Below are 25,476 nucleotides of genomic sequence, written 5' to 3'. Positions count from 1 at the left end.
AATATATACGTTTCGCACCCATACAGCGCCATACTCCAGACATACACCGTTAATAATGTTTTTCGAATTTCTCTGCAGTGTTTTCAAATTCATATTTTCATCAGCGCTTTTCCACCCTGACATGAATTTTCTTTCTCCAATATCTTGCTCCAGAGCGACTTGAAGTACTTTCGACATTTAAATTCGTAGTTTTTTGATTTGAGAAAAAAAGGGATTGAAAGACAGAATTCAGAAAGCGTTGAAATTGATACTTACGTCTCTATTGTGCGAAAGTGATTGATAAGCAATATTGGAAAAAACTAATCTAACTTACCTTTAAATATTTACTCTGTCTGCCGTTTGGGGTTGGAATTTTCCTAAAAGAAAATTTGAAATGGGTTTCAAAAATCCATTTTTGTCTTCCTAACAGGTTAAAGTCAAAATTTTCAGCATTATTATATGGTTCAAGTAAGTAGCTAACTACATTTTTTTTTCTGTACGAAATCTCACGAATAAAAAATTAAGGTATCGACTCCATAGAGTAACAATCGAAGCGTGTTAATGTCAGTGTGATCCGAAAGGAATTTTATCATATTCGGTCCAGTTGTTTTATAGTTTAAACAAAAAGTCTGCAAAAAGTAGATTTTAGGATTTATTGAAAAGGGTTTATTGGATTTTATTTGTCCTGGTAGCAATTGATACTTTCAAATATCAGACATCTTCTGATTTTATTAGTTTTCTTCATACGGTCGTCAGTCCTAAGACTAGTTGGACACGCAGTTTTACTCTTTCCTATCCTGAGCTAATCTTCGCATTTCCCTAAAATTAGAACATCCCACACCCTTACCTTAGACAAAAATTTTCAGTCTCTCAAAGTCATTCAGCGTCTCTAACAGTCTTTCACAGTTTCTCAGTTATTGTCTAGGTGTTTTTATGGATCTCGTACAGTCTCTGTATGAGAGACTGGAACAATAAAATTGTTAATTCAGAGATTCGAGTCTCCCACAGAGAGACTGAATGAATAAAACTGAAAAATTGAGAGACTCGAGTCTCTTGTAAATGAGACTGGGATCTCTGAAATATGTTGAACCTAAACAATTTCAACCATGTCTATCGAAACACTACTTAATGAGAGATTCGAGTCTCTCGTTCAGAGACTGGATACGAAATGAGGATCTTTCTATGAGCGACTCGAGTCTTTCGCTCAGAGATGCTAAACAGTTTTTAGAGACTCTGAAAGACTGAACATTTTTATCTCGGGTAACTATTTACGAACAGCAATCCAATCTAGGTCAACCTCTACTTCTCTTAACTCCTGTTTCTGCTTCTAATTGTCTTTCACTAGCCCTTCATGTCTGAGAAGATGTCCTGCCAACCTATCTCGCCTATTTTTTATTCATCATAGGGTCCTCTGTTCTCCTACTTTTTCTACATAGGCTAATGGGTGTAAATTTCGGGTATGTACATCACATTTTTCATGGGAATGTAGGAATTTGTCCTTTATTAAATCCCTAATGCATCCTAAAGACTGTGTTGCTTTTATTTTTTAAGGAGATAGATTTTAAATTATTACTTACTAATTGTACCTTTTCCGAGTTTATTGATTAAAAATCACCCTATCACTACTCATATATCATTTAATAACCTCTTCCTCTTAGTTCTGGCCTTTTCATTTTTATTGCGGTCATATCAATTAAGGTTGAAGTTTATATGTGTTCGTAAATCCTTCGGACGATCTCATCGGTGTCAGCAGTTCTTAACCCCAGAAAGGGACGGCGACTCGTGCTGTCAAGAGAAAATCGTCCAATTCACGTCTTTTATATGGGAAGAAACAATTCCGTGGAATAGCGAAATGAGAGATTAGACAGTTTTAGCGTCTTTGAAGTCGGTCAGAACTCCATCAGAAAGTACGTGACGGAGGCATCAATTTCTTTAGTCTTTGCCTATGATTGAGCAGTTCTCCGATAAATAGCTTTTAAAAACTGATTCCTTGAATCAAGAAAAAAAGTATTTTTATTAAACTTTTTAATTTCAAATAAGAGTTAGGTAGTTAGCTAGTATGGTTTCGTCAGGTTTATGTATAGAGTCCTTTTTAAGGATCAGGAATTAATCTTAAACATTCAGAGGATTATAAACGGAACGTAGTAGTAACATTACCTAAAAAGAGGGGCGCGGATAGGTGCGAGACATTTGGAACAGTTAGCTTAACCTTCCATACGCCAAAAATCTTAACTAGAATTGTACAGAACAGGATGGAAAAAAGGGCGGAAGAACTATTAGGGGAAGATCAATTTGGGTTTAGAAGAAATAGAGGAACGCGGAAGGCCATTCTAGCTTTACGGGTAACAATAGACAAACGATAGAAAAAGGAAAGAGTGCCTACATAGGATTTGTAGATTTAGAAAAAGCTTTTGACAATGTTAATTTGTTTGATTTGCAGATGATATAGCAGTATTAGCATCTAGCAAGGAGGAACTAGAGGTAGCTTTAAATAAAATGGTATTGACTGACAGATCAGTACTGTATGAAAATAAATAAAAGTAAAACTAAAATACTGGTATGCAAACGAAGAAAAAGTTGGGAAAGAGCGAATATAAAGATAGGAGACAAAGGATTAGAAGAACTGGCTGATTTTAGATATCTAGGAAGTCAGATAAGTCAGGACGGAAGGAGTAGTAGGGATATAAAGCATACATAGGTAATAGATTTCAGTCTAGTAGTAGGTAACAGTATTCATCTAAAAATCTCAAACTTTTGCACAGTTTTTATCTAAAGTATTTCCGTTACCGTCTAGGGAATAATCTCTGAAGTTCGGGTTCCAGTGATTTTCTGAAAATACTTCTCATTTTTATTCCTCCTGTTCTTGAAATGTTTTTTTTTTTTCTCAAAACCGTAATTCGTTTAGAGATTTATCAATCAAATTTAGAAATATTTAATCTTTGGCTAATTGTCACTGTAACAGACACTTGGAGGTTTTAAAAGCATTACTGAAGAAAATTTCGGCATTAAAAATGCAAAAAGATATTTTTAAAGACCATTATCCTTAACAAAAGGTAATTTTTTAAGATATATCTTTGAAAAGTTTAATATACTCAGATACGTCAATTAATTTTAAATGATATACTTAATAATAAAAAAGTTGCATGTAAACTTGGACTATTAAATTTAATTATGTACTTATACATTAGGTTTTAACTAAATTTGGTAAAACATTCTTTGGATATCTAATATCTAATCGTATTATATGCTATATTTATCTTGTTTTAAAAGTCTTGCAACATGTTAACCAAAAAGTACGTATATTCAGGACATTTTAAACTAATACACTGCCTTATTGGAAAAAAGAACAGTAAACAACAAAAATAACAGCAAAAAAAACATCTTTTTGAAGATATACTCCACATCTTGATCCTTGACGCCCTTTTCGTATTATTTTTCTTTTCACTTTCCGTTGTCAATTACTATATATATTTACATACGGTTTCCTTTCATATGTAAAAATGTCCGAAGTCGTTCGTTAGTGTCGTCCTGCGGTTTTCTTCTTTCGTTTTTTAAATTTTATCGTTTCAGACAAAGGAATTGTTTTGAATGAACTTTTTCCCGTTGCTGTTCCGACAAATTATTTTTCAATACAATAATATAAAGCGTTCAAGCGCTACAGCTTTCGAAGCTGTGGAAATATCTGTATTTACGGAATATCTTAGATGGCAGGCATTTTATCTTTTCTCTTTTATACTGAGGTATTTCTTTTGAATGTTTAAAACGAAGGCAAGAAAACGCACAAAGAGAGACGTTCTTTGTAAAATTATTCTACCTATATCAAGTAAAGTATTTAGATGGAAACCTTTTGATATCCCGGCGCACCAAATGACAAATACTAATCATTTCTTGAAGATTAATACTATTATTAATTCGTTTGTACTTTTCTATTTCATTGAATTAATTAATCTCATTGCTTCGTTAGTACATCATGTTGAAAAAGACTTTTGAATTTGGTATGTAGATGCCTACATAATTAAATTAGAAATAAACTTCTAATGTGCACAATTATTTTTTGCTAATTTATTACCAAATCCAAAAGTTTGTTCCTCCAGCCGGTTACTACAAAAAGACAAAATGCTATCCTGATATCAACCTAGCACTACACACTAATTTGTAGCAAATTTGTCAATGATAAGATGGTTTTACGTCATTTATTTTCCGAGATACGTAATGTGTAGTATCAGCTTGACGACTTGGATGGATAAGTCCTATAATTTTTGTAAGGATAAGTCTTTCAGTTAGAAAATACCACAAATGGCGCGGTAAACGCCATCTATAGTACGATGCTACATTTTAGGATTACGTATGCTTCAACAAGGCCCATTTAAATATATGGATATCCGCGTCTGGCAGTTTCAACAGAATACAGACCACTTCGAATTATTTTATTCGATTATAAGTCCTTCAGTTGTCTTAACTAGCGAGAAAACGGGTAAATATACTTACATTCCATCTTTCAAAGACAAATAATTACCGACAAATCAAAACCGTTTCAGTATTTCGTCTATTTTCCAGTATCCGGCCATCAGCGTGACAAATTTTTGGCCAAATTAGCGACAAATTAGAGTATGTACGTACATCCAAGAAAACTGAATTGAATTAAAAGTATTAGCATTCAAATATTTTTAGAAATTTAGATATTTTATGAAGATTCCTTTAACGGAAATGATAATTAAAAAAGCTTCTGGATATCAAATTAATTTATTACTTTCTTTAATATTTCTATTGTGATACGGTTTTTGTGTTAATTGAAATTCCTGTTAAGCAGTAGCGTTAGTTTAATAAATAATTAAATTAGCTTGTTTTGTTTAACAAGCAATAGGGAAATCCTGAATTTTGCATCGGCGAGGGTCACTTGTTCAATTATTATTGTTGCGCAAGCAGCCTAATTAAATTGCAGCCTGATAATTAAGAAACGGCGCAATTTATCTAATTACCTCCCAGTTGATTCAAACGTTCCCGTCTTCGAGGAAGGCACCGTTTCACTTTTCTTTCTTTTTAATATTGAACACCGGAAGAGTTTTTGGCTCCTTTCAATAAGTTCCTGTTAATTAATTTCCCTAATGCAGGAACATTTGCCCAATGAAATGAGGTGGAAAATTGCCAGTTATAATTAAAATACAAAGGCTAAGAATGAACTTTCATTAACGTTTCTCATCGTCAGGTACGCAAAAAATAATGCTAATGGATGAAACCCTTTCTGAACAATAATGTCAAAAAATATAAAGAAAATAGGTACATTTACTCCCTCAGGAACAGTCTCCTATTATTTACCATAACTGCAATTACTTTAAGAAACTCAGAATTTCCTTATTTTACTTTAAGTATTTTATATATAATATTACTTCTACGAATTTGTGACCTAATAAATATGCATTGTGTTGTGACTGCTGTTAGCTCTCGTAGCTTAATGATTAGAGCATTGGCATGTAAAGCCAAAGGTGCCGGGTTCAACTCCCGGCGAGAATGCGACAGTAACAACAATTTTTGGTCATTAATTTGAAGCAATTTCTAGTGGATAAAAATTAATATTAAATACCTACAATTATCGACAATACGAAAATATTCTCATAGATCAATTATACCTACACAATTTATTCCGCTGTAGAATGCAATTTTTAGAAACAAATCAAAATTAAAAATAAAAACGTTAAAGAGCTGTTCAAGTATTATGTAACGCCGTTAGAGAAAGGTAGAGGGGTATCTTAAGACGTATTAGGGGATGGCAATAATGGGTCAATAAACGCGTTACGTAACATTATAAAAATTAGAAAGAGGAGACTGTGGTAAATATTAAAAAAAAAAAAAAAATAAAAGGAACACTCACTTTTAAAATTATTTGTGGTAACTAGGGGTGAGTATTCCTTTTAATTTTTAACGTAACATTATATTTTTCTTTAAATAAAAAAATTCAATATTTCACTGAAAAATCTTAAAACCCGTATCGAAAAGAAGATAAAAGTTTTGCTTAAGAATATGTTAGGGAAAACACTAAAATTGTTTTGTAAAAAGCGAAAATAAAACAGACCTCAGGCCAATAAATATTATAAGTTACGTGTTCCATGATTTTTCCATGAACAATTTTTCGTAATGACTTGGAAGTATGACGGTATTTACATTTACACGCTATTTCGTCATTTAATTTTGAAACTGTTCCTTACGTGTTCAAATAAATTAAAGGTCGGTACGTAGTGGCATGTTCAAACTGCAAAGAATATAAATCAATAAAGAAAATGCAATACGGAGACTACTAATAATAGCGACGGTTTGTACCTATCGAACAAGAGAAAATTTTACATGTCGAGCAAGCAAATTGTTATTTATCGTCCGCTGTCCTTATCAGCAAATACGAATTTTAATCTCGTCAAATTTGAAGCGGAACATTTATTTTTTTTTAAACGTAGTATTTTTAAGAATTTCGATATCTATTAACTGTGGATATTCTGGTAAAATAAATATGATTATATAGATAGTATTAAAACATAATAATAAGAACATCATCCTCTTTGAAACCTTCCTGCATTTAAAATAGAAGCTGTAAGAATTTCCTTACATTTTCTTGTTTAAAAAAAAACAAGTATACGTATATATATTATGAATAATGTGTTAAATTGAAAACGATCCTTCACTTATAGCACGGCTGTCAAGTTTAAACATATGTTATCGAATTTGTTGTTATCTTTTAACATCAGCAGTAAACAAACGTCGCTGCAGGCTTTGTTTTGAGAGAATTTTATTTTTCAAAAATCACTTTTCACATTTCCCTAAAACTAGAACATCCCACATCCTTAACTATTTGGGAACAGTAATCTAATCTATGTGTACCTCTTCACGATTAAAATCAAAAACGAAAATTTGCCTAAATACTAAAGCGATATTTACCCGTTGCTTCGTAAGCGAAAATAATAAAAATTACAATTTGGAGCCGAATTTGTAAAAATAAAATCCCAGCAGAAATAAATTTACTATTAGATATTTTAGTTGATATTACAAATTTAATTGTATCTAATAATTAAGAAACTTGAAATAATTTTCAAATAAACATGTCAAAAGTCAGATTATTACAAGTTACCTAATAAATTCAACTATTTCTACTGCAAATTTACAATAAAAAAATGTAATTTTTGCGTTGTCATTAAAATTTTTCCCCCGTTTCTGCTTCTAATATGTCTCTAACTAGCCTGAGAAGGTGTCCTACCTATAGCGCCCTCTATTCTCCTACTCTTTCTAACATCTCCTCATTTCTTTTCCGCCTCGCTCACCGTCTATGTTTCGCACCCGTACAGTGCCCCGCTCCTTTAACCTTTCGCAAGTATTATTGATGGAAAGAAACTATACAACAAATTTTTTGTTACAGTGTAGCTTGGACAAGACTCCTATAGGTCGCTGCTTCACTTCCCGGCACAGTAACGAGTCCCAGTGTCCGATGTTATCAGGAAAAACCCCGACGAAGAACAACAAGAAACAGCACGGTAAGTCAAGTCTCCTAGCTTCTCTCAGGACATCTCCTACGTCACATAACAACCAAAAGAAACTTCGTTTCCAATTAGCTAAAGAACGGAAGGCCAGTACCACGTTAGGGATAATAATGAGCGCATTTGTAGTTTGTTGGTTCCCCTTTTTCGTTCTGGCTTTGATACGACCGTTCCTAGACCAAACGTCGAGAACATTGGTCACCTTGTCCAGTGTGTTCTCGTGGTTGGGCTACGCAAATAGTCTGTTGAACCCCATCATTTATGCCACGCTGAATCGCGATTTCCGGAAACCGTTCCAGGAAATCCTGTATTTCCGATGTGGTAGACTTAATCATATGATGCGGGAAGAGTTTTATCATAGCCAGTACGGAGACCCCGACCACCATATTCCTGCTAGATGTCAGCCGGACTATGAAGAGGGTGTCGAATACATTGAGGCCGAAGGGGAAGATGTCAAAGTTCCCGAAGTCAGTGCTGCCCATGAATCGTTCCTGTGATTTATAAAAGTTAGAAATAAGTAGGATGTTAGTTAAATTATTTAGGTATAAACTCATCGTACCCCTCACACAGTAGTACAATTACAACCCTTGACTTTATCCATAAATATTTGCTTACGTTCATGTCCATGATGCATCGCATCACACTGAACAATTCAACTTCCACTCATTGAAGATGCTAAATAAAATAGCGAAACGTTCGACGGAATTTTCTTCTTTTGATTCTTAATTTTATCCAAATCAAAATATCTACTACCTATTGAAGTACGTACAAACAGGATTCGATCAAGAATTTTAAAAATCCATATAAAACTATGAATTTCCGCGTACTTCTTTTATTAATTATGGATTATTTAGTACTTCCCCGTTTGAAGCCCATTCATAACATTAGTTTAAAAAAAAAACGGTTCAAGAATTTTTAAATTTTTAAAAGATCATACTTAAATTAGATGTTTTCCATTGGCATACAATAAGTATTACTATCAACAGCAAAGAGAAATATCCAATATTTATTGGTTTAAGAAAAAACATTTTTTTATCATTATTTATTTACATCAATTATTCATAGTATAAATTTAAAATTCGTGTAAAAGAATCGTACCAAAATATTTTGTTTTACCACTTAAAAGGAACTTTTAGAAAATAATTCCTTTACTCCACGTTTTTCGAGTGGATCACTTTCAAGGAAATTCTTTATCTACAAAGGCCTAAAGCAGGAAAATATTTAAAGAGAAGCGCTAGTTTGTCTCGTTTGTTTGTTGTGTTCTCATCCTTCTTCTATTATTTATTAAATGTGGTCGTAGTGTCTAATTCTAACAAAAAAACCAATCTATAATTTATGGTACTGAAATGGGTTTATACCTAGACAATTACAAGATTAAAAGTCAAGCTGCAAGTAAACCACAAAAACACTTGTATGTAAATATCAAAAGTCATTCGTTTTTCTTTATTTTTCATTTAACATTTTTAAAAGGTGGAAAATATCATGTATAATCTTGATTATGATAAGAAATTTTCATTCAGAGAGTTAGAGATGTAAATAAGTTATTAAAAATGATTCCTATACGAAATTAAAAAATTAATCAACTGACTAAATAAATAAGTGTTTACGTGTGAAGTAATATTTTAACCACAGTAACAATAAATTCTCTCAAAAAGTATAGATATATATCAAACAAAAATCTTTTCTACTACTTCGTTTATAAACATTTATTGGAAAAGAAACGTCCACATTTACTTGCAGCTATTTAAATTGTATGAATTAAGTTAAGGGTATTTATTTATTTTTTTTGTCACGTCTGCAGCGTGAAATTCTTGTACTGTAAAGGTGGTTGTTATAAAAGATTCGTTATGCCAAGTAAATGGCTTAAATGCACTAAAAAATTGTGCTATTTCTCCTAGTACAAAACTAAAAAATTGTGCTAGAATTTGTTCACTACTTTCGAAATTAATTCATTTTGTGTCAACAAATTGTTTATACGTATTTACAAAATCATTACTTTTCTATTTCAAAACTTGCAACATATATAGAATTTATTTCAAGGAACTTTTAATTAGTGGTCAATATTCATTGTCAATGTGAAAATGTATCCAATCTTCAACCATCACAAACTACACCAAATTAAAGAGGAAAGACTAGTGCTGTCGTCACCTCTCATAGCTTAGTGGTGAAAGCATTGGTGAGTAAAACCAAAGGTCCCGGGTTCGGCTCCCGGCGGGGGTGTGACAGCGGCAACAGTTTTTCCACATTCATTTGAAATAGTGGATAAGATTGGAGTAACTTTCACATTAATTTATGTAGAATTGTGTGAAAAAAAACTACACAGAAGTAAGTCGATGTATAATACAGGCATCTACTGAAATTTCGCTGCTAACTGTGCTACTTCAAAGTGTTCCAAAGTCGGATGAAATGCTAAAATAGTAACCTTCTTGATTCTATATGAGCGAGTTACATTCTGATTATAAAATACATTATGATACGATCATCAGTTCTTGTGAACTGAACGCAAAAACATGGGTTAATGTGCGAACTTCTTTAAGTAAAAAAGAATGTAATCCAAGTTGCAAGAAAGGCGTTCTCTTGACTGTTCTCATACCTAAAGGGACTGGGATTATTCGCAACAATGTCGGAAGCAGACACGAAATTGGTCCATAAATCGCTTTACTGTTTTAATAAAAATCAGTTACTCGAGTGTTCTCCCTCGGAAGAGGAGACATGGTGGTGGTATCACTGGGGAAGTAGCTTTACTCGCTCGTCCTTTTACGACAGAACCCTTTCGTGCAGTGTCGAACATAAAACGATGTCGATAGTCATAAAAACGGCATGACATAAGTGTCACTCAGACACAATCCATAACCTTCTCTCGGAGGCATTAAAGTGCTCCAGTTTTATGATTAGGGGGTCACATATGTACCCTGTTCGTTGCGACATACCTACTGGATAAAATTAAAAAAAAACAATACATTTTGTTGACCATAAAAATTTCTGTGGTTCATTCTGCAGCATACACAGTTTTAATCTAAGAAAATTCAAGGAAAGTTTTATTAAACTCATTTAAAAGTCAAGTGAAATCGACCCCGATTAAAAAAAATATTTTTCAAAATCAAAGCATACATTTTTTGTAAAGTTGTAAAAGGTCCTTTGTCCAGCTGGGTCTCTAGCGTCTTATTCATTGAACGAAATCGTAATTGGTAGACACCTCCTAATACAGTATTGGAGGGTGTAAGTAGGGATACATAAAGTGCGTTTTAGAAAATACTACAAATGACGCAGTAAACGCCATCTGTAGCACGATGCTACATTTTAGGATTACGTATGCTCCAACAAGGTCCACTTGTGTGGATATCTACATAAAATATTTCTCGACTAAAAGGTTAAAAAAAAAAGTACTCAGCATAAAAATAAAGTATTTTATTTTTTGTTTTTAAAAACATATTTTTTGTTACACCTAGCAGCCAGTAACAAATTGCTGTCGCTCTTAAATACATTAATAGCCTCTAAACATGGCAAACAAAGATTTAAGTAAACTAAAAGTTCATTTTTAATTAGTTTCAATGAAGCTTTATTCCTGTCGTCCCGCCACTTTGCGTTCATAACAGCGAATACTCTTTCTGTAAATGCTGAAGTGGCCGGAACGGACAGCAAAAGTGACACTACCTTGAACAGATTTGGGAAATCACGTTGTTCCGTAAATATGGCTTGTCATTTTTCTGTGCAATATTATTGATATAAAAGTACTCTGAATTTCGAATAATCGCATTCAAAATTACGATGTTTACTCAAGGCCTTAAATAAAGTATTTTTGCGTACTTGTGGTTTGTAAAGTATAACGTACGCACAGTCGAAATAGAGTACAATAAAGCACGGGTAGCAACCCTAGGTGTAACGTTGTCAATTTTGCGAATTTTTGAATTAAAGGTGTTAGGCCCCTTGCCATGCGCCCTTTCTCCGTCACTGGGTTTGTACTGTTTTTCCATTAAGTCAAACGCGACGGGCCTAGAGAGGTCGGACTTTTTCGCGAATGTGCGCGAAAAACGTTTTCACGCCTTGCTTCCCATCCACAAAGACGATAAAGGTTATTTGTGTTGAAAAGGGCGGAATTAACGTTTCAATGATAAAAGAAGCAATTGAGCTTGCAAAAATGCAGAAATTTTCAACACTTCCAGCCTTTTATACGTAAACTTTATATACATCATCGTCCATAAATTTAAAGCTAATCCTTTTAGGCATCTTCACATTATTATCTGCAACATTTTTTCATTATGGAATTTCATATTAACGTTTGTTTCATCCACCTTAGCGTATCTACTTTATTTTCTGCACTACAAACTAATCTAATCAACAACGGAATTTTTAATTCCATGTACGTAACTATAAAATGGTAGCTACCAAAAATCATCGATATTCTCTTGCTAAGTATATTTTGTTGAAAGTTACTTAATTTATTGATTTTCTGCACGATTTTATTCGCATACAAAAAAGATCAAATTTGACTTTCGGTGACAATCGTTGAAAATTTTGGTGAAGGCGCCAGGACAATTTAAAACCAACACAATAATTAAATTCTAATTCTTGTTTCATTGAAGTAGACCGATACATTATCAGCTTTAAATTATGTTTTTTTCCATGTAGACGCAGTTTAGGGATGCTAATTTATATTTTTCTTTTACAATTTGTAATATACAGTGTAAACTCTATATAACGACACTTAAGGGACTGAACATTTTTCGGCGTTATAAAGAGTGGTCGTTAAATGGAGAGAAATAAAAGATATTATTTTACTATTCTATAATAACATGCATTTACCAATATAGTACACATTTTGCACACGAACATTATTATTCATACATTGCGTATAGCCTGTTATCTTCGTCTGATGTTTTTTGCTGCTCCAATATTTTAATTGTATTTTGTTACGTATCTTACTCATATCTTGAGATACTGCTGGATCAATTTGATTATATAAAAAGTATTTTTTTAATAGTTTCGCTGCATCAAGTGCTTGTTTGATGCTTGGTGGAGGGACAGGATCGTCTTCTTCAACAACGTACACAGCTGCAGTTCTTATCTATTTCGGCAACTTAGAAAGTACTGCTTAATGATTTATAATGCCGCATTGTTGTCGTTAAATAGAGTGAGCGTGACGCTATATAGAGTGTAATATTGTATAGAAAACAATGTAAACCAACCAAAGTCAAGCAATTTCGACGTTATAAAGAGTTTACACTGTAATAATATATTATAATATAATTATTAGTCATGAATGATTGTTTGTGTACAATATGAAATTAGTTTACGATTATCGAAACATTTGCGACTTATCAATGAATTTATAAATATTAGTAACTTCAATTCTCTGGTTAGTTTTTTACCGGTAGATAGCTAATACTTTATAAGCCGGGGACGCGTTTGTAATTCAGCTGAAACTTTCTTCCTACATTAGTAAATAATTTGAAAACTGAACTTCTAAGGCGATAAATTATGTACACCCCACTTACCCTCAAACGCAACACGTTTTATCTTCTGATATCCCCAAATACGAACTTATAAGAAAGCTTAATGTCTCCTCGAGGAATTTAATATGTTTAACATAAAATTTATATGTTTTTAACAAACTGTACGTGCCCTAGTTTTATTCATCATCCGCAATCTCCCACGTTTCACTTTCGCTGCGTTTTAGGGCCGAAAATAAAAATAAATCGTCATTTCGTAAATGTTAAATTAAGTATATTTTTCAGCCGTCATAACTGTTACAGAATTTATCTTTTAATAAATAACCGTCATTAATTTTCACTCCACCACCTGTAGTGAGTATAGGTACCCTTTATTTTCCTTCCTTAAATGGCGATCACTTATCTACCTTCAACCGAGCCTACATTTTAAGATGATAAAGGACTTTACGAAAATGGAATCGACCTCAAAAATCAAAAAACAAAGAGGCAATCTAATAAAATGATTCGAAGTGATCTGTATTCTGTCGAAACTGCCAGACGTGGATCGCGATTTCGATCTTTTTGGATCTCATCAGCGCGTCGCAGGCAGCTCCGACAGAATCATTTTATTCGATTAAGCTAACGTGCCTATCACGTTGAGGTTGGCTACGCCGGGATTCGTTTTCAGCAAGTAGATATCCACACAAGTGGACACTGTTGGAGCATACGTAATCCTAAAAATGTAGCATCGTGCTACAGATGGCGTTTACTGCGCCATTTGATACTACTAAAAAGGCAATCTAATTGAGATAAAAGTACAGGGTAATTTCCCCAGTAGTACAATAATAAATACATAATACAATCAAGCTAGCCCAATTTATATGATCTGCGTATGGCAGGTTAGTGTTTTCATTTTCAAAGCTTTTATATCCTGTTTAATTCCATCCCTAAATCTATCTACCTTTTTAATTTTTTTATTAATAAAGAAGCTTATTCTTGTACGTATCAATCAACAATGCTCATTGTTTACACGGAGGTGTTGTACTTGGAAACTTTTTCCCTTTTTACGGTTTTTTACTTGAATAATCCATCAATCATGTGCTGGCGTTACTGAAAGTGTGTCGCGTATAGAACACCTTATCAATCAGAAGGAAATAACATTTCCCAGTAAAATTTTTTTATACTGGGAAGTAGCTACTGATACAAACTAATATGAGACCAGTAAACTTTCTTAGAAACACCTGAAGAAAAAAACAACTAGAATGTTTTTGTACACGAACTTTGTACTTGTTAAAAAGGTACCGTAGATATCGACAAATTTTATTCTATTACAGTCATGGAGGTTAGAAAGTGTGGTGAGATAGGCCATTGTCAGTAAAAAAGCATTATATTTTGCCGACTTGTTAATAAATGAGAATTTAACTCGTACCTATTATCATCATCCCTAACATAATTCAATTCCAATTTGATTTGGCCTACAATTATATAATTAGAACAAAAAATATGTATAAATAATGAGTACAAACTAAAGGCGAATTAAAACGTTTCAGTGGTGTATCCGCACCCTGTCAGTGCTGTATCCGTAGGTACTTTGTCGTGATGATTTAGAAAAAAAAACAGTATTTTAAATCCATAGATATTTACCTATTAAAAGGTCATCATTTTTTAATAAGTTTGAATTAAAGTCTAGTCTTTTGAGTATCAAGTATAGATTCGTCGGTTGTTAATGGTTATAAATCGATTATTCACTGTTGGTAGTGTCAGCTGTTTAGGACGGACGCGATCCGGACGTCACCTTACTGTTCATTTATAATAAAAGTGCTTGGCTTTATCGTTGCCGCCCCGCCAGACGGTTAGCCCACACACCATGTGCCCCCTGTAATTTACAGCAAATGATTAATGACTCGTTCTTTGGTCATACCGTGGCTTATAGGGTGATACACCCGCGTCGCTTATGTCTAATCGATAACGTCGAAATTTAACACTTGCTTTTCACGTAAAACACAAGCCGATGAGAGATAAAAAAATTATTATTCGTCATCGTTATCCCCGTTTTGATGCGATACCATTCGTTAAAAATTTTCACGATCCGAAATCGTTTTAATTAATTTCATCCTCGCTGGCGGGGGAGTATTTTAAGCCTCGAACACAATGTGATTGTGCAAAATATGCACCCACGTTTAATGGAATAATTAAAGTTTAATTTCTCTATTTAAAACATTTTGTTTATATTAACTCAAAAAATTTGTTGACACAAATTAATCAGTTATTATTAATATTATTCACAAATTAAATTTTGTATTGTTTAAAGAACGAAACGTCTGTAGTAAATACAGAGGGCGATCTCGAAGTAAAAGAACTCATTCGTTTTTAATCATACATTACATCAAATAATGTCAAATTGATGTTAAAATAAAGCTCTCTTTGATGAAATAATAAGTAGGTAATTGAATGTAAACCGTCTTCCATATAGTTACATATGTAAATATCAATTGGTGAATTTTTAACTACATTGGTTATTTTTTTCTGTCATAGTCGTTTTCGATCCAATTGTCCAACTCTTTCAAATCATTACACAAGTTTGTGTATATATAAATGTATTAATTGTTCTTTGGCGTCCCATTGTTTTCATTTAATCAAATACCAAACAGAGCATTGTTTTTATTAATTTAATATCATTTGATGTGAGATAAGATTTGAAACTAATGAGAGTTTGAAATCGTCCATTTATTCTATTTGGCATCCCCCATATGCGACCGAAACCAACAAATAGAAATTCAGGTATCTTTCCAGTAATTCCACAGTTTACCCTACTCATGAGGGTTTAATAATGCCACTTTTAAAGTACAAGAATTTGTATTAAATGACAATTTTGTTCCCTATTCTAGTCACTTGTAAATTATTCGTAGCGACCAATAAATTCAGTATTTGTACATAAAATAATTTAGATGACAATCGATAATGTTAAGGGCATCAGTTGTTAGTATTTATTCCATTCTTCTAGTCAAATTGTGTGAAAAAGAGAGGAAAAAAAAAGTAATATTGAATACGAAACACTTTTTCGCTCTTTGTTATTTATGTATCTGATACGATAAATTATATCTATCGTATATTAGGCGTTCGAAAAACGATGTTTTCAATTTCTTTACGCTTACTTCGTCGTGTTGATGATAATATTTTTGTAAAATAGTAAAACGCGTCTTTACGTTCACTTATTTTATGTGATAAACTGTCAATAAGTCAACTTCTACACTACACGTGAACTGTAAACAACTTTGTAAAGAAACGATGAAATAAAATGACAAGTACAAAATAATTTTCTTACTTTTCACTTAGGATTTGTGTTTCTTTATAGGTGACAGTCAAATAAACTTTCACCAAACATACTTTTGTAGGTACATCTATGTATTTTTATAAATTGCAAAATCGAAAATAAATTTTTGGTTACCTAATTTGAGGTCCAAATCATTCATTAGTCAATTACATTGACTGCTACTTAAGACAAATGAGTTTGGTGACTTTTTTTAAACTTCTTGTTCAGTCATCAATCTTCGAAGTGATTTGTCTTATTTGAGTTACGAACAAATATCTTTCTTTTCGAAAATTCCGGAAAATTTATCTGAACGTAGTAATGTACCTACCTGCAGTTGTTTTTTTCTTTTATTCTCTTTTTAAGAAGCAGCAGTTAGGTATAATGGAAAAAAAGGTAAGAAAGGAATTTTTATATTTCTGCAATTTTCCAGTAATGCTTACACGACAATTGCACAATTCGAATGCTGCTTCATTCACATTCATTCACATTGAGACCTTTCTTACTGTATTCAATAAACATCTTCATAAACTATTTATTATTGCATTTATTCTTGTAAAATAGGTACAAAACAATAATAAAAGTTTATGCGTTTTCCACAATTTACACTGCTTCAGCTTTGGCATTTATTTTCCTGTTTCCTATTTTATTGTGTCATAAAGGCGTTTAGTATCTACTGCTAATGGTACTGCTTTAAAATGTACTTTCGTTTCAATATTTTTAATCCTGCATTTAACGTATCGTGCTTGCAATATAATGTTGACGATATTTTATTATTGTTATTCTTTCTTCTTTCAGGTTACGTTTTATCAACGTTTCTTCTTCTGCCATGTAAGTACCCTTTAGAAATTGACCATATTTGTATTTGTATTTGTATTTATTAACAGGCGTATGAAAAAAATATACAAAATATTGCAACTCAGTTCTATCCTAACATATATTATAAATGCAAATGTGAGTTTATTACGTTTTCATGTCTTAAATACTCAACCAATGATCATGAAATTTTGTACACACATTGTCAGGGATACAAAAAAGGACATAGGGTCCTTTTATCTACAAAAGAAAATACTGTTCCCAAGGGATAGAAAATTTTCTTTTCATTTACTATTATTCTGGTCAAAGTGTATGTTTAACTTAGACAATTAGAAACTTTAGTTTTATCCTGACAATTCTGGTCAGGACTTAACAAATTTATCAAATTATTGTATTTTCGATGATTTTTGGGGCCCATTTAGGGCGCGAGCGAAGCCGCGGATAAAAGCTATATTAGTATATATTAATATTCACATCACTCTACCTTTATTTTTTCAAATCAGACTTTCTGAATTCTAAAATTGCGTTCAATTCGCTTCCAGTTATTTTTTACGGCGAAAATACGGACTGGAAAATAAAGTTCTGGCTGAGAACAGTAAAAAAAAACAGAGACTATTAACTTAACGGTATCAGAACGTGAAAAACTTACTAATGTAATTTTGCTTCCTACTTCGCTCTGTTTTTCCTTTTGTATTACCTTACGTATATCCTTTCTCGGCAAGGCGTGCGAAACAGGTGCATCAGTTTAAGTGCAAACGTCGTCTCGTCTTGTTATTTAAATCCGGGAGAAAACTGGAGCATCCCATCAAACATGCAACGCGTATTGGAATTTGTTTGCTCGAAAAATAATAAAAGTAATAAAACTCGAATTTAAAAAAGGTTATTTATAGGTGCGTCGCATATTTGAAGGGCGTGAATTCTAGAGAAAAGTAATGTTAATGTGTTATTTCCTTACATTCCTATAACAAAAATTAAGCACAAATATTCTACTAGTCTTTTTAGGGGTCGTGCAGGAATGCCAAATAATAATTAAGTATTTTTTATGAATAACACAACCGATCTTATTAAGCTTTCGTTTCAATGCCGAAACTTATCGTAAGTTACAAGTTATAACACCCGAGATAAAAATGTTCAGTATCTCAGAATCTCTGAAAGCGAGACTCAAGTCTCCGTCTCTCATCGAATCTCTCTGGTGTCGCTGAGAGAGACTGTCGAGAGACCGTCAAAAAAACTGTTTAGCGTCTCTGAACGAGAGACTCGAGTCGCTCATGGAGATATCCTCATTTCATATCCAGTCTCTTAACGAGAAACTCGAATCTCTGCACAAGAGACTGGAATCTCTCAATAAGTTCAACATATTTCAGAGATCCCAGTCTTTCTACGAGAGACTCGAGTCTTTCAATTTTTCAGTTTTATTCATTCAGTCTCTCTGAGAGAGACTCGAATCTCTGAATTAACAATTTTATCGTTCGAGTCTCTCATACAGAGACTGTGAGAGATCCATAAAAACACCTAGGGAATAACAGAGAAACTGTGAAAGACTGTGAGAGACGCTCTCAGAGACGCTGAAAGACTCTTAGAGACTGGAATGAGACTGAAAATTTTTGTCTAGGACATATCATTCCATTTTTTGTAAACGGATTTTTGAAAGGTTTTTTTCTGTAGAACTATTGGCTTATAATAAATCACCCCTTGCAACTAATATTTATAAGAGGTGTGGAAATCAATGAATGAGCAAAGATTGTCGTTGCTCAAAGCTCATCAGATTATACATTACCTCTACATGATATGAAAAGTCGGACTGTAACAGCGGTCTGAATGCTGACAGTAATAATAAGTGCGAGTTTGTTGCTTAAATGTAACAATATGTGCTCGTACGTAATTGGTTTAGACTTGGTATTCCCCGGAACATTTATGTAGCATCTGTACCAGAAACTCTTAGGTTAAATGAGTTTGTATTCTCCACGTTTCTCTCCAATTACCACCCCTCTATAGCGCGCTGGAGTGAAACAAATGGAGAAGGACTTGAACAATTAACTTCCATAATGGCTGTGGAACGTTTTTCGAGGGTTAGGTATATCACTTTATGAATCATGTCACCGGCACCCGCCGTTATGTAATAATGCCTAAGTGTGCGACGCCTCTGTTACCTCGCTCTTGAAGTTACGACACGACACGGCGCGACGCGGCGTCAGTTTTGCAGCGTCGCGACGCTAAAGCGTCTCATCGACACGCGGACGTCGCACAACTGCTCCAGTACCTATAAGATATGTTTCATTGCCCCAACGTTTCGCTTGGCAAGAACACGTCGCGTCGCAGACATAATAAAAGAGCGTTCGTCGAATAAAGGCAATTAAAAAGATTTACTGGGTCTCTAATTGCCAATATCTTCTACGTTACCGAAGTTTTCTCTACATTGTCGCGGAATTTACTACGAATAAGTAACTTCGGAAAAGCGAAAATCATTGAAATGAAAGAATGAAATTAAATTTAAAAGTGATTTATAAGTAACTGAATAAGGGCCCTGTATCGTTGAAACCCAAGGAAGGAAATTTTATAATTTCCCAAATTTTTATAATTTCCCAAATATCCTTTCCTGATTTGATAATGAAATACGTCACAGGTTAACGTATTTTCAGAATTACCTACACGAAGAAAACAAATTTTTATGACAACGCAAAAATTACAATTTTCGATTGTAAATGACTGAATTTGTCGTAGAAATAGTAGAATTTATTAGGTAACTTGTAATAATCTGATGTTTGTTGATGTTTTTTAAAAAATTATTTCTAGTTTCTTAATTATTAATGAAGAGGTATTAGAAAGAATAGGAGAACAGAGGACTCTATGGAAGTCAATAAGAAATAAGCGAGATAGGTAGGTAGGACACCTTCTCAGGCATAAAGGTCTAGTCAGAGACATATTAGAGGCAGAAACAGGAGTTACGAGGGGTAGAGGTAGACCTAGATTAGATTACTGTTCGTAAATAGTTAAGAATGTGGGTTGTTCTAGTTTTAGGGAAATGCGAAGTTTAGCTCAGAATAGGAAAGAGTGGAGGTACGTGTCCAACCAGTTTTAGGACTGACGGCCTTATAATGATGATGATGAATTATTACAATTAAATTTGTAATATCAAATAAAATACTTAGTAAATTTATTTCTGCTGGGATTTTATTTTTACTAATTCGAGTCCAAATTGTAATTTTTATTATTTTCGCTTACGAAGCAACGGGATAGTGGTATAAATTGTAAATATCGCTTTAATATTTAATTAAATTTTCCTTTTTCATTTCCTCCGTGTACTAACAATATATGATTTTTGTGCAAACTAAAAATATTATCTACCAATAATTTCATATCAAAAGAATATTTAAATACTATGTTATTCGTAAAAGTTCAATTTTGTTCTAAGTGGAATAGCAAAAATTATTTCTTAAATTAATAATAACTTATTAATTCATGGTATGTTCTGATTTAGTGATTCAGTTTACTAAAATTATTGTTGGTAAATCTACACTGAGATTAGTAACTACACCCCAAAGTAGCATCGTGATGCATAAAAACAAACGTGATGTTAACGTATTTACACTTTATTAAATAAATGTTCTACATTCTTTTTTTTTTATAAATAACGACACAATAAGCTTTAACGTATTTACAACATGCCCGTGCATATAAATAAACCTCTTCCCAGTCATCCTCGCTATTGGAACGCTTTTTTATGTGGTATTCCCCAAAGTCTCATTCTACGTTTTCATAAGGCTCTACCGTCAAAGTTATGATTCTATTTCGTTATGTTCTAGCCCGAATTACTCGTTTATATTTAAAGAATATCTCGCTTCAGCGTATTCTATGTAGCTTTAGATAATACAAAGTTCATGTTGTATTTATATGCATAAAACTTAAATCGGATTATCAGCCGAACCTTCAAAATCTTTTGAATAATACGTAAAACTCCTTAGAAGCTTTAACTGGCACTTATTGGACTTATATTACTTTATTATTTATATGAAAAGATGACTAAAGGTACTTATATGTACTTTTCTGCATTAAACTTGGTATTTTTCAAAATTTTATGGCGTTCTTTAGTGATTAAATGTAATCATATCAAAATAGTAGGTAACAGTCTCCAAAAAAGCATTTTGTAATGGAACCAAGGACTCTATAGAAATCAATAAGAAATAGGCAAGATAGGCTTGTAGGACACCTTCTCAGGCATGAAGGTCTAGTCAGAGACATGTTAGAGGCAGAAACAGGAGTTAGGAGGAGTAGAGGTAGACTTAGATTAGATTACTTTTCACAAATAGTTAGGGATATAGTTCTAGTTTTAGGAAAATGCGAAGATTAGCTCAGGATAGGAAAAAGTGGAGGTGCGTGCCCAGCCAGTCTTAGGACTGACGACCTTATGATGATGAATATTTGTTGCTAACAGTAGTACTTCAAACAGTTCTTTTTATTATTAAAGTTTTTTTTACTTATGATCTCATATATTATATCCATTGTTACACGCTAATGTTCTTAGTACATCATCTTCCTTTTTGTAATCATCTTTGTTGAGCGAAGAAGCGACTTTTTGTTTGTTATTTTAAAAAACCGTTTTGTTTCTTGTCTGGAAATGACAACAGCTGTTATAAGAGAACACAAGACACAAAGGTAATCTTTTTTTCGTTAGTTTTCCCCTTCACAATTTAACAAAAAGTAGAAGGAAATAAAAAGTTCCGCACAATTACTTATTTGTCTCAGATTTTATTCTTCTGGCAGGAGGAGTCCTTTCGCAAGGTTAAGACAGCTCCTACGTAGTCTTTACTAATGCAATTCATTTTCTCCTACAATCGAGTTCAGTTGTTGTCATTTACATAATGTGAATACTTCCGGGGTCTTGGCAATGTTCTCGCCTCGCCTGCTACATTAAGCACGAATATTATTTCACTGAACTCTCAGGTAAACGTTGAAAATATGGAGGAAATGAAATACGTTTTCTGATTATCTATAAGGAAAACAATTGAACCGAAACAGCATTGGAAACATTCACTTTCATTTATAGGTATATTGAAGTCAATATACGTATAACAAGGATCAAAATGATATTGATTCCATCTTGAATAAAATATTAAAGTCAAAGTTCCACACTTAGTGCTAAGAAAATGGTTTGATCATAATTTCAATGGTATAATATGTCATGTCAATTATTGAGCATAACATTTAGCCCATGTCTTCTAAGTTCTACGTCAAGAAAACCTACCAAAACAATTAACTTCTTTCCAAATAGTCTCCAAAATAAATACGAATATGTGATGGTATTTTTAGAAACAGACGCGACAACTTGTAATGTGAAAGAGCTCCTTCAAGGGTTGTTTTATTTTAAACATTTCAAAAACAAATGTTGATTCACCTAGCACAGCATCGTATTTCTGGATAAAGCCCGTGAGTTACGGCATTATGGGGGATGCACACAGGTCTAATAAATGTGAACGTCACTTTTTGATAAGCCCTAACAAAAGCGCCGGGTTCTTATAAAAATTTAAAAGCACATACAATCTATTTATAAGAGAGGTTGAGACCGTAGCTTTGGCTATTCAACATACGAATGGTATTTTTATTCATGTTATTTCCTTGAACAAGCCGCTTTTATGTTCGTCAATAGTTAAGTTAGAAATTCGAAAAGGATTGTTAAAAGTATACATATGTCTGTAGTACGGCACTGTACGAGTGGGCACGGCGGCAAAGAAAAGATTAAAAGATGCGGTGTAACAGGCGAATGATGAGGATACCGTAGATAGAGAAGGTTAGAAATGAAAAGGTATTAGAAAGAATAGGAGAACAAAGGAAGTAAATAAGAAATAGGCGAGATAGGTTAGTAGGACACCTTCTCAGGCATGAAGGTCTAGTCAGAAACATATTAGAGGCAGAAACAGGGATTAAGAGGAGCATTAGTAAATTAGACTACTGTTCACAAATAGTTAAGGATGTGGGATATTCTATATAGTTTTAGGGAAATTTGAAAGTTAGCTCAGGATAGAAGAAAGTGAAGATGATGATGATGATGATGGTGTTATATCCTTGAATATTTAATACAATACATGAGAAATCCCCCCCCCCCTTTTGATATTTATTATGCATTAAAAATAGCTAAATTTTACATAACTGATAACATCAAAAATTGATTTTAATTTTTAATCTTCTTCGGTTTTACCGCATCTTGCTTAAGAGGAAGCTTTTCCTCCTACATCGCTTGGTTTCCCTAATCAGGAAAAGCTTTTAGAGCAGATTCAAATTGTAATTTATGTTCAACCGTAAACTTAAAATAGGAAGTCTTTGCAACAAAGTTGAAAGTTGTTACATTTATCTTTTTTCTTCGTACCAAAGATAGCCATTGCACTTGAAAGAGGGCTCGCGGACTTGACCGTTTGTTGATGCAGCGTTTCCTGTTTTAAAAGTCGCGTCACTGGGATCCGTTTCCTAGTAACCCTCGGCCCCATATACCAACTATCGTCGGCCGGTCATAAAACAAACTTCCTACATAAAAGTGTGAATTACAATGGTTTAACTGCAGAGTTATTGCACTGCATCCGAGAAATATAGGTTTAACTAGAAAGATATGAATCGTATGGGTTTTTATATCGTCTTCAGGGCAACATTTAAAGGAATTGATGATCTGCAATTGAAAAGATTTTCTCTGAAACTAACGATCTCGTACCATTCTTTTATGTAGGTATCTTTTTACTAAATAGGGCTTCGTATTTTAAGTTTCAAGTAGTAATTGTAAAATTAATTTTAATGTTATTAGAAATAATCGAAAAAAATACATATTTTATATAGAGGGTGATTCGTAGTTCACATAGGCAGGTGGTTAAACAAGTTATATCTGTGAAAGAAAAATATTTTTTAGTATCTTTTAATCTGCATTATTAGTTATAATATTTTCTGTATGTTGGGTTGTCTATACAGTATATTGCAACTTGTGATTTAATTATATAAAAGAATATAAATAACACCCCTAACTGCGTCGACATGAAAAAAAATATAATTTAAAGATGAAAGTTCATCAATCTAATGCAAAGAAACCGGAATTATAGCTTAATTATAGCCTTGTTTAAAATTGACCCGGCGCCTCCACCAAAATTTTTAATAAATTTTTCAGTAACTGTGTATCTTTATGAATGTGTTATTTTCGACGTTACTACGATAGTTTATAATAAACGTTAACTAGATACTGCTTTAATAAATACAAATTAAAATGTGTAAAGGTTTTCAGCCAAATTTTGAAAGATATTAATATAAAATTAACAGAAAAATTGCGAAATATATAAATATAGATGTGAACAAATTCGGCTTTCAGTCTGCCTAAATTTTTGTATGCCTGTCTTGATTACGGTCCTGGGTACAGTTCTACCCTGTATCTACTTTACGATCAATATTTTACTATTATAACTAACAATAAGACTATCTATTTAATGAAAAGGCCGCTAGCATCGCATTCTAATTAATTTCCAAATTTTTTTCAATGAAACAATTCATTAAGCTTCTCCACTAATTCGACTGTGGCGATTGAATGAAATCCGCGAACTGGAGCATTAAAGAGTTATCTTTTTAAATCTTATTTTTGCATCGGTCTTCAGATGCAATTCGAAGCCTGCTTAATACCTTTTTTTATTCTAAACGAAATTCCGATTTCAATCTAAAAATTTCCCCGGGCTAGACGAAGAAATGCGTTATAATAACCAGCTCTGCATCTAGATTACTACTAAAAGCGCCAGAACGATTATCATTTTCGAGTCAAGAAAAATAATTAAAATGCATACGTAGGATTACATTTCTTTTCAAACAAAAAGGAATGTATCCGATTCTTAACATAAAATTATATTTATCCTATATGAATATTTGTTGCTAACAGTAGTACTTCAAACAGTTCTTTTTATTATTAAAGTTTTTTTTACTTATGATCTCATATATTATATCCATTGTTACACGCTAATGTTCTTAGTACATCATCTTCCTTTTTGTAATCATCTTTGTTGAGCGAAGNAAACGTATAATATTATATACAAAAAAATAATGAGTGCTTGCAGTACAGGGCAGAGTAGTATTACGTAAATAAAAGTTAGTATCAGTAATTTCTTATGCTGAAGAAGTGTACGATGTGTTGCATACCTATTTACAAACAATTCGTTTAAATTTAAATCTTTGATTACTATACATCTATTAAAAACCATAATGGCCGACATCAGTGACAATGCGACAACAATTAAAAAAGAATGATGGCCGACAACAGCAACAATTAGAAAAGAATGATGGCCGACAACAGCAACAATTAGAAAAAAATGATGGCCGACACTACGTCATAGTATTGTTCACAAAAGTGAATTTCGACCATTCGAAGCAATGGTTTCGAGCTCACAGTGACTGATAGGGGGGAAGAACTAGT

At 33.0% G+C, this 25,476-nt stretch overlaps 1 protein-coding gene across 2 annotated transcripts in view; it reads left to right on the top strand.

Annotated features, from left to right (window-relative positions):
• Window positions 1-10,810, top strand: part of LOC108734239 (5-hydroxytryptamine receptor 1-like) — a 28,702-nt gene extending 17,892 nt beyond the window's left edge. Inside the window, exons 3-4 of one of the 2 annotated variants that reach the window (XM_025978609.1) lie at window positions 7,379-7,493; window positions 7,572-10,810. In XM_025978609.1, coding sequence (XP_025834394.1) covers window positions 7,379-7,493; window positions 7,572-7,993 — 537 coding nt within the window. In that variant the 3' untranslated portion in view covers window positions 7,994-10,810. Of the gene's footprint in view, window positions 1-7,378 lie in introns of both variants that reach the window. The other variant, XM_025978608.1, reaches the window with a different exon arrangement.
• Window positions 10,811-25,476: the final 14,666 nt, after the last annotated feature.

Source organism: Agrilus planipennis, unplaced genomic scaffold (assembly GCF_000699045.2).
Source record: "Agrilus planipennis isolate EAB-ADULT unplaced genomic scaffold, Apla_2.0 scaffold7, whole genome shotgun sequence".
In the NCBI taxonomy this organism is placed as follows: domain Eukaryota; kingdom Metazoa; phylum Arthropoda; class Insecta; order Coleoptera; family Buprestidae; genus Agrilus; species Agrilus planipennis.
This window is presented reverse-complemented; position numbering and strand designations above follow the sequence as displayed.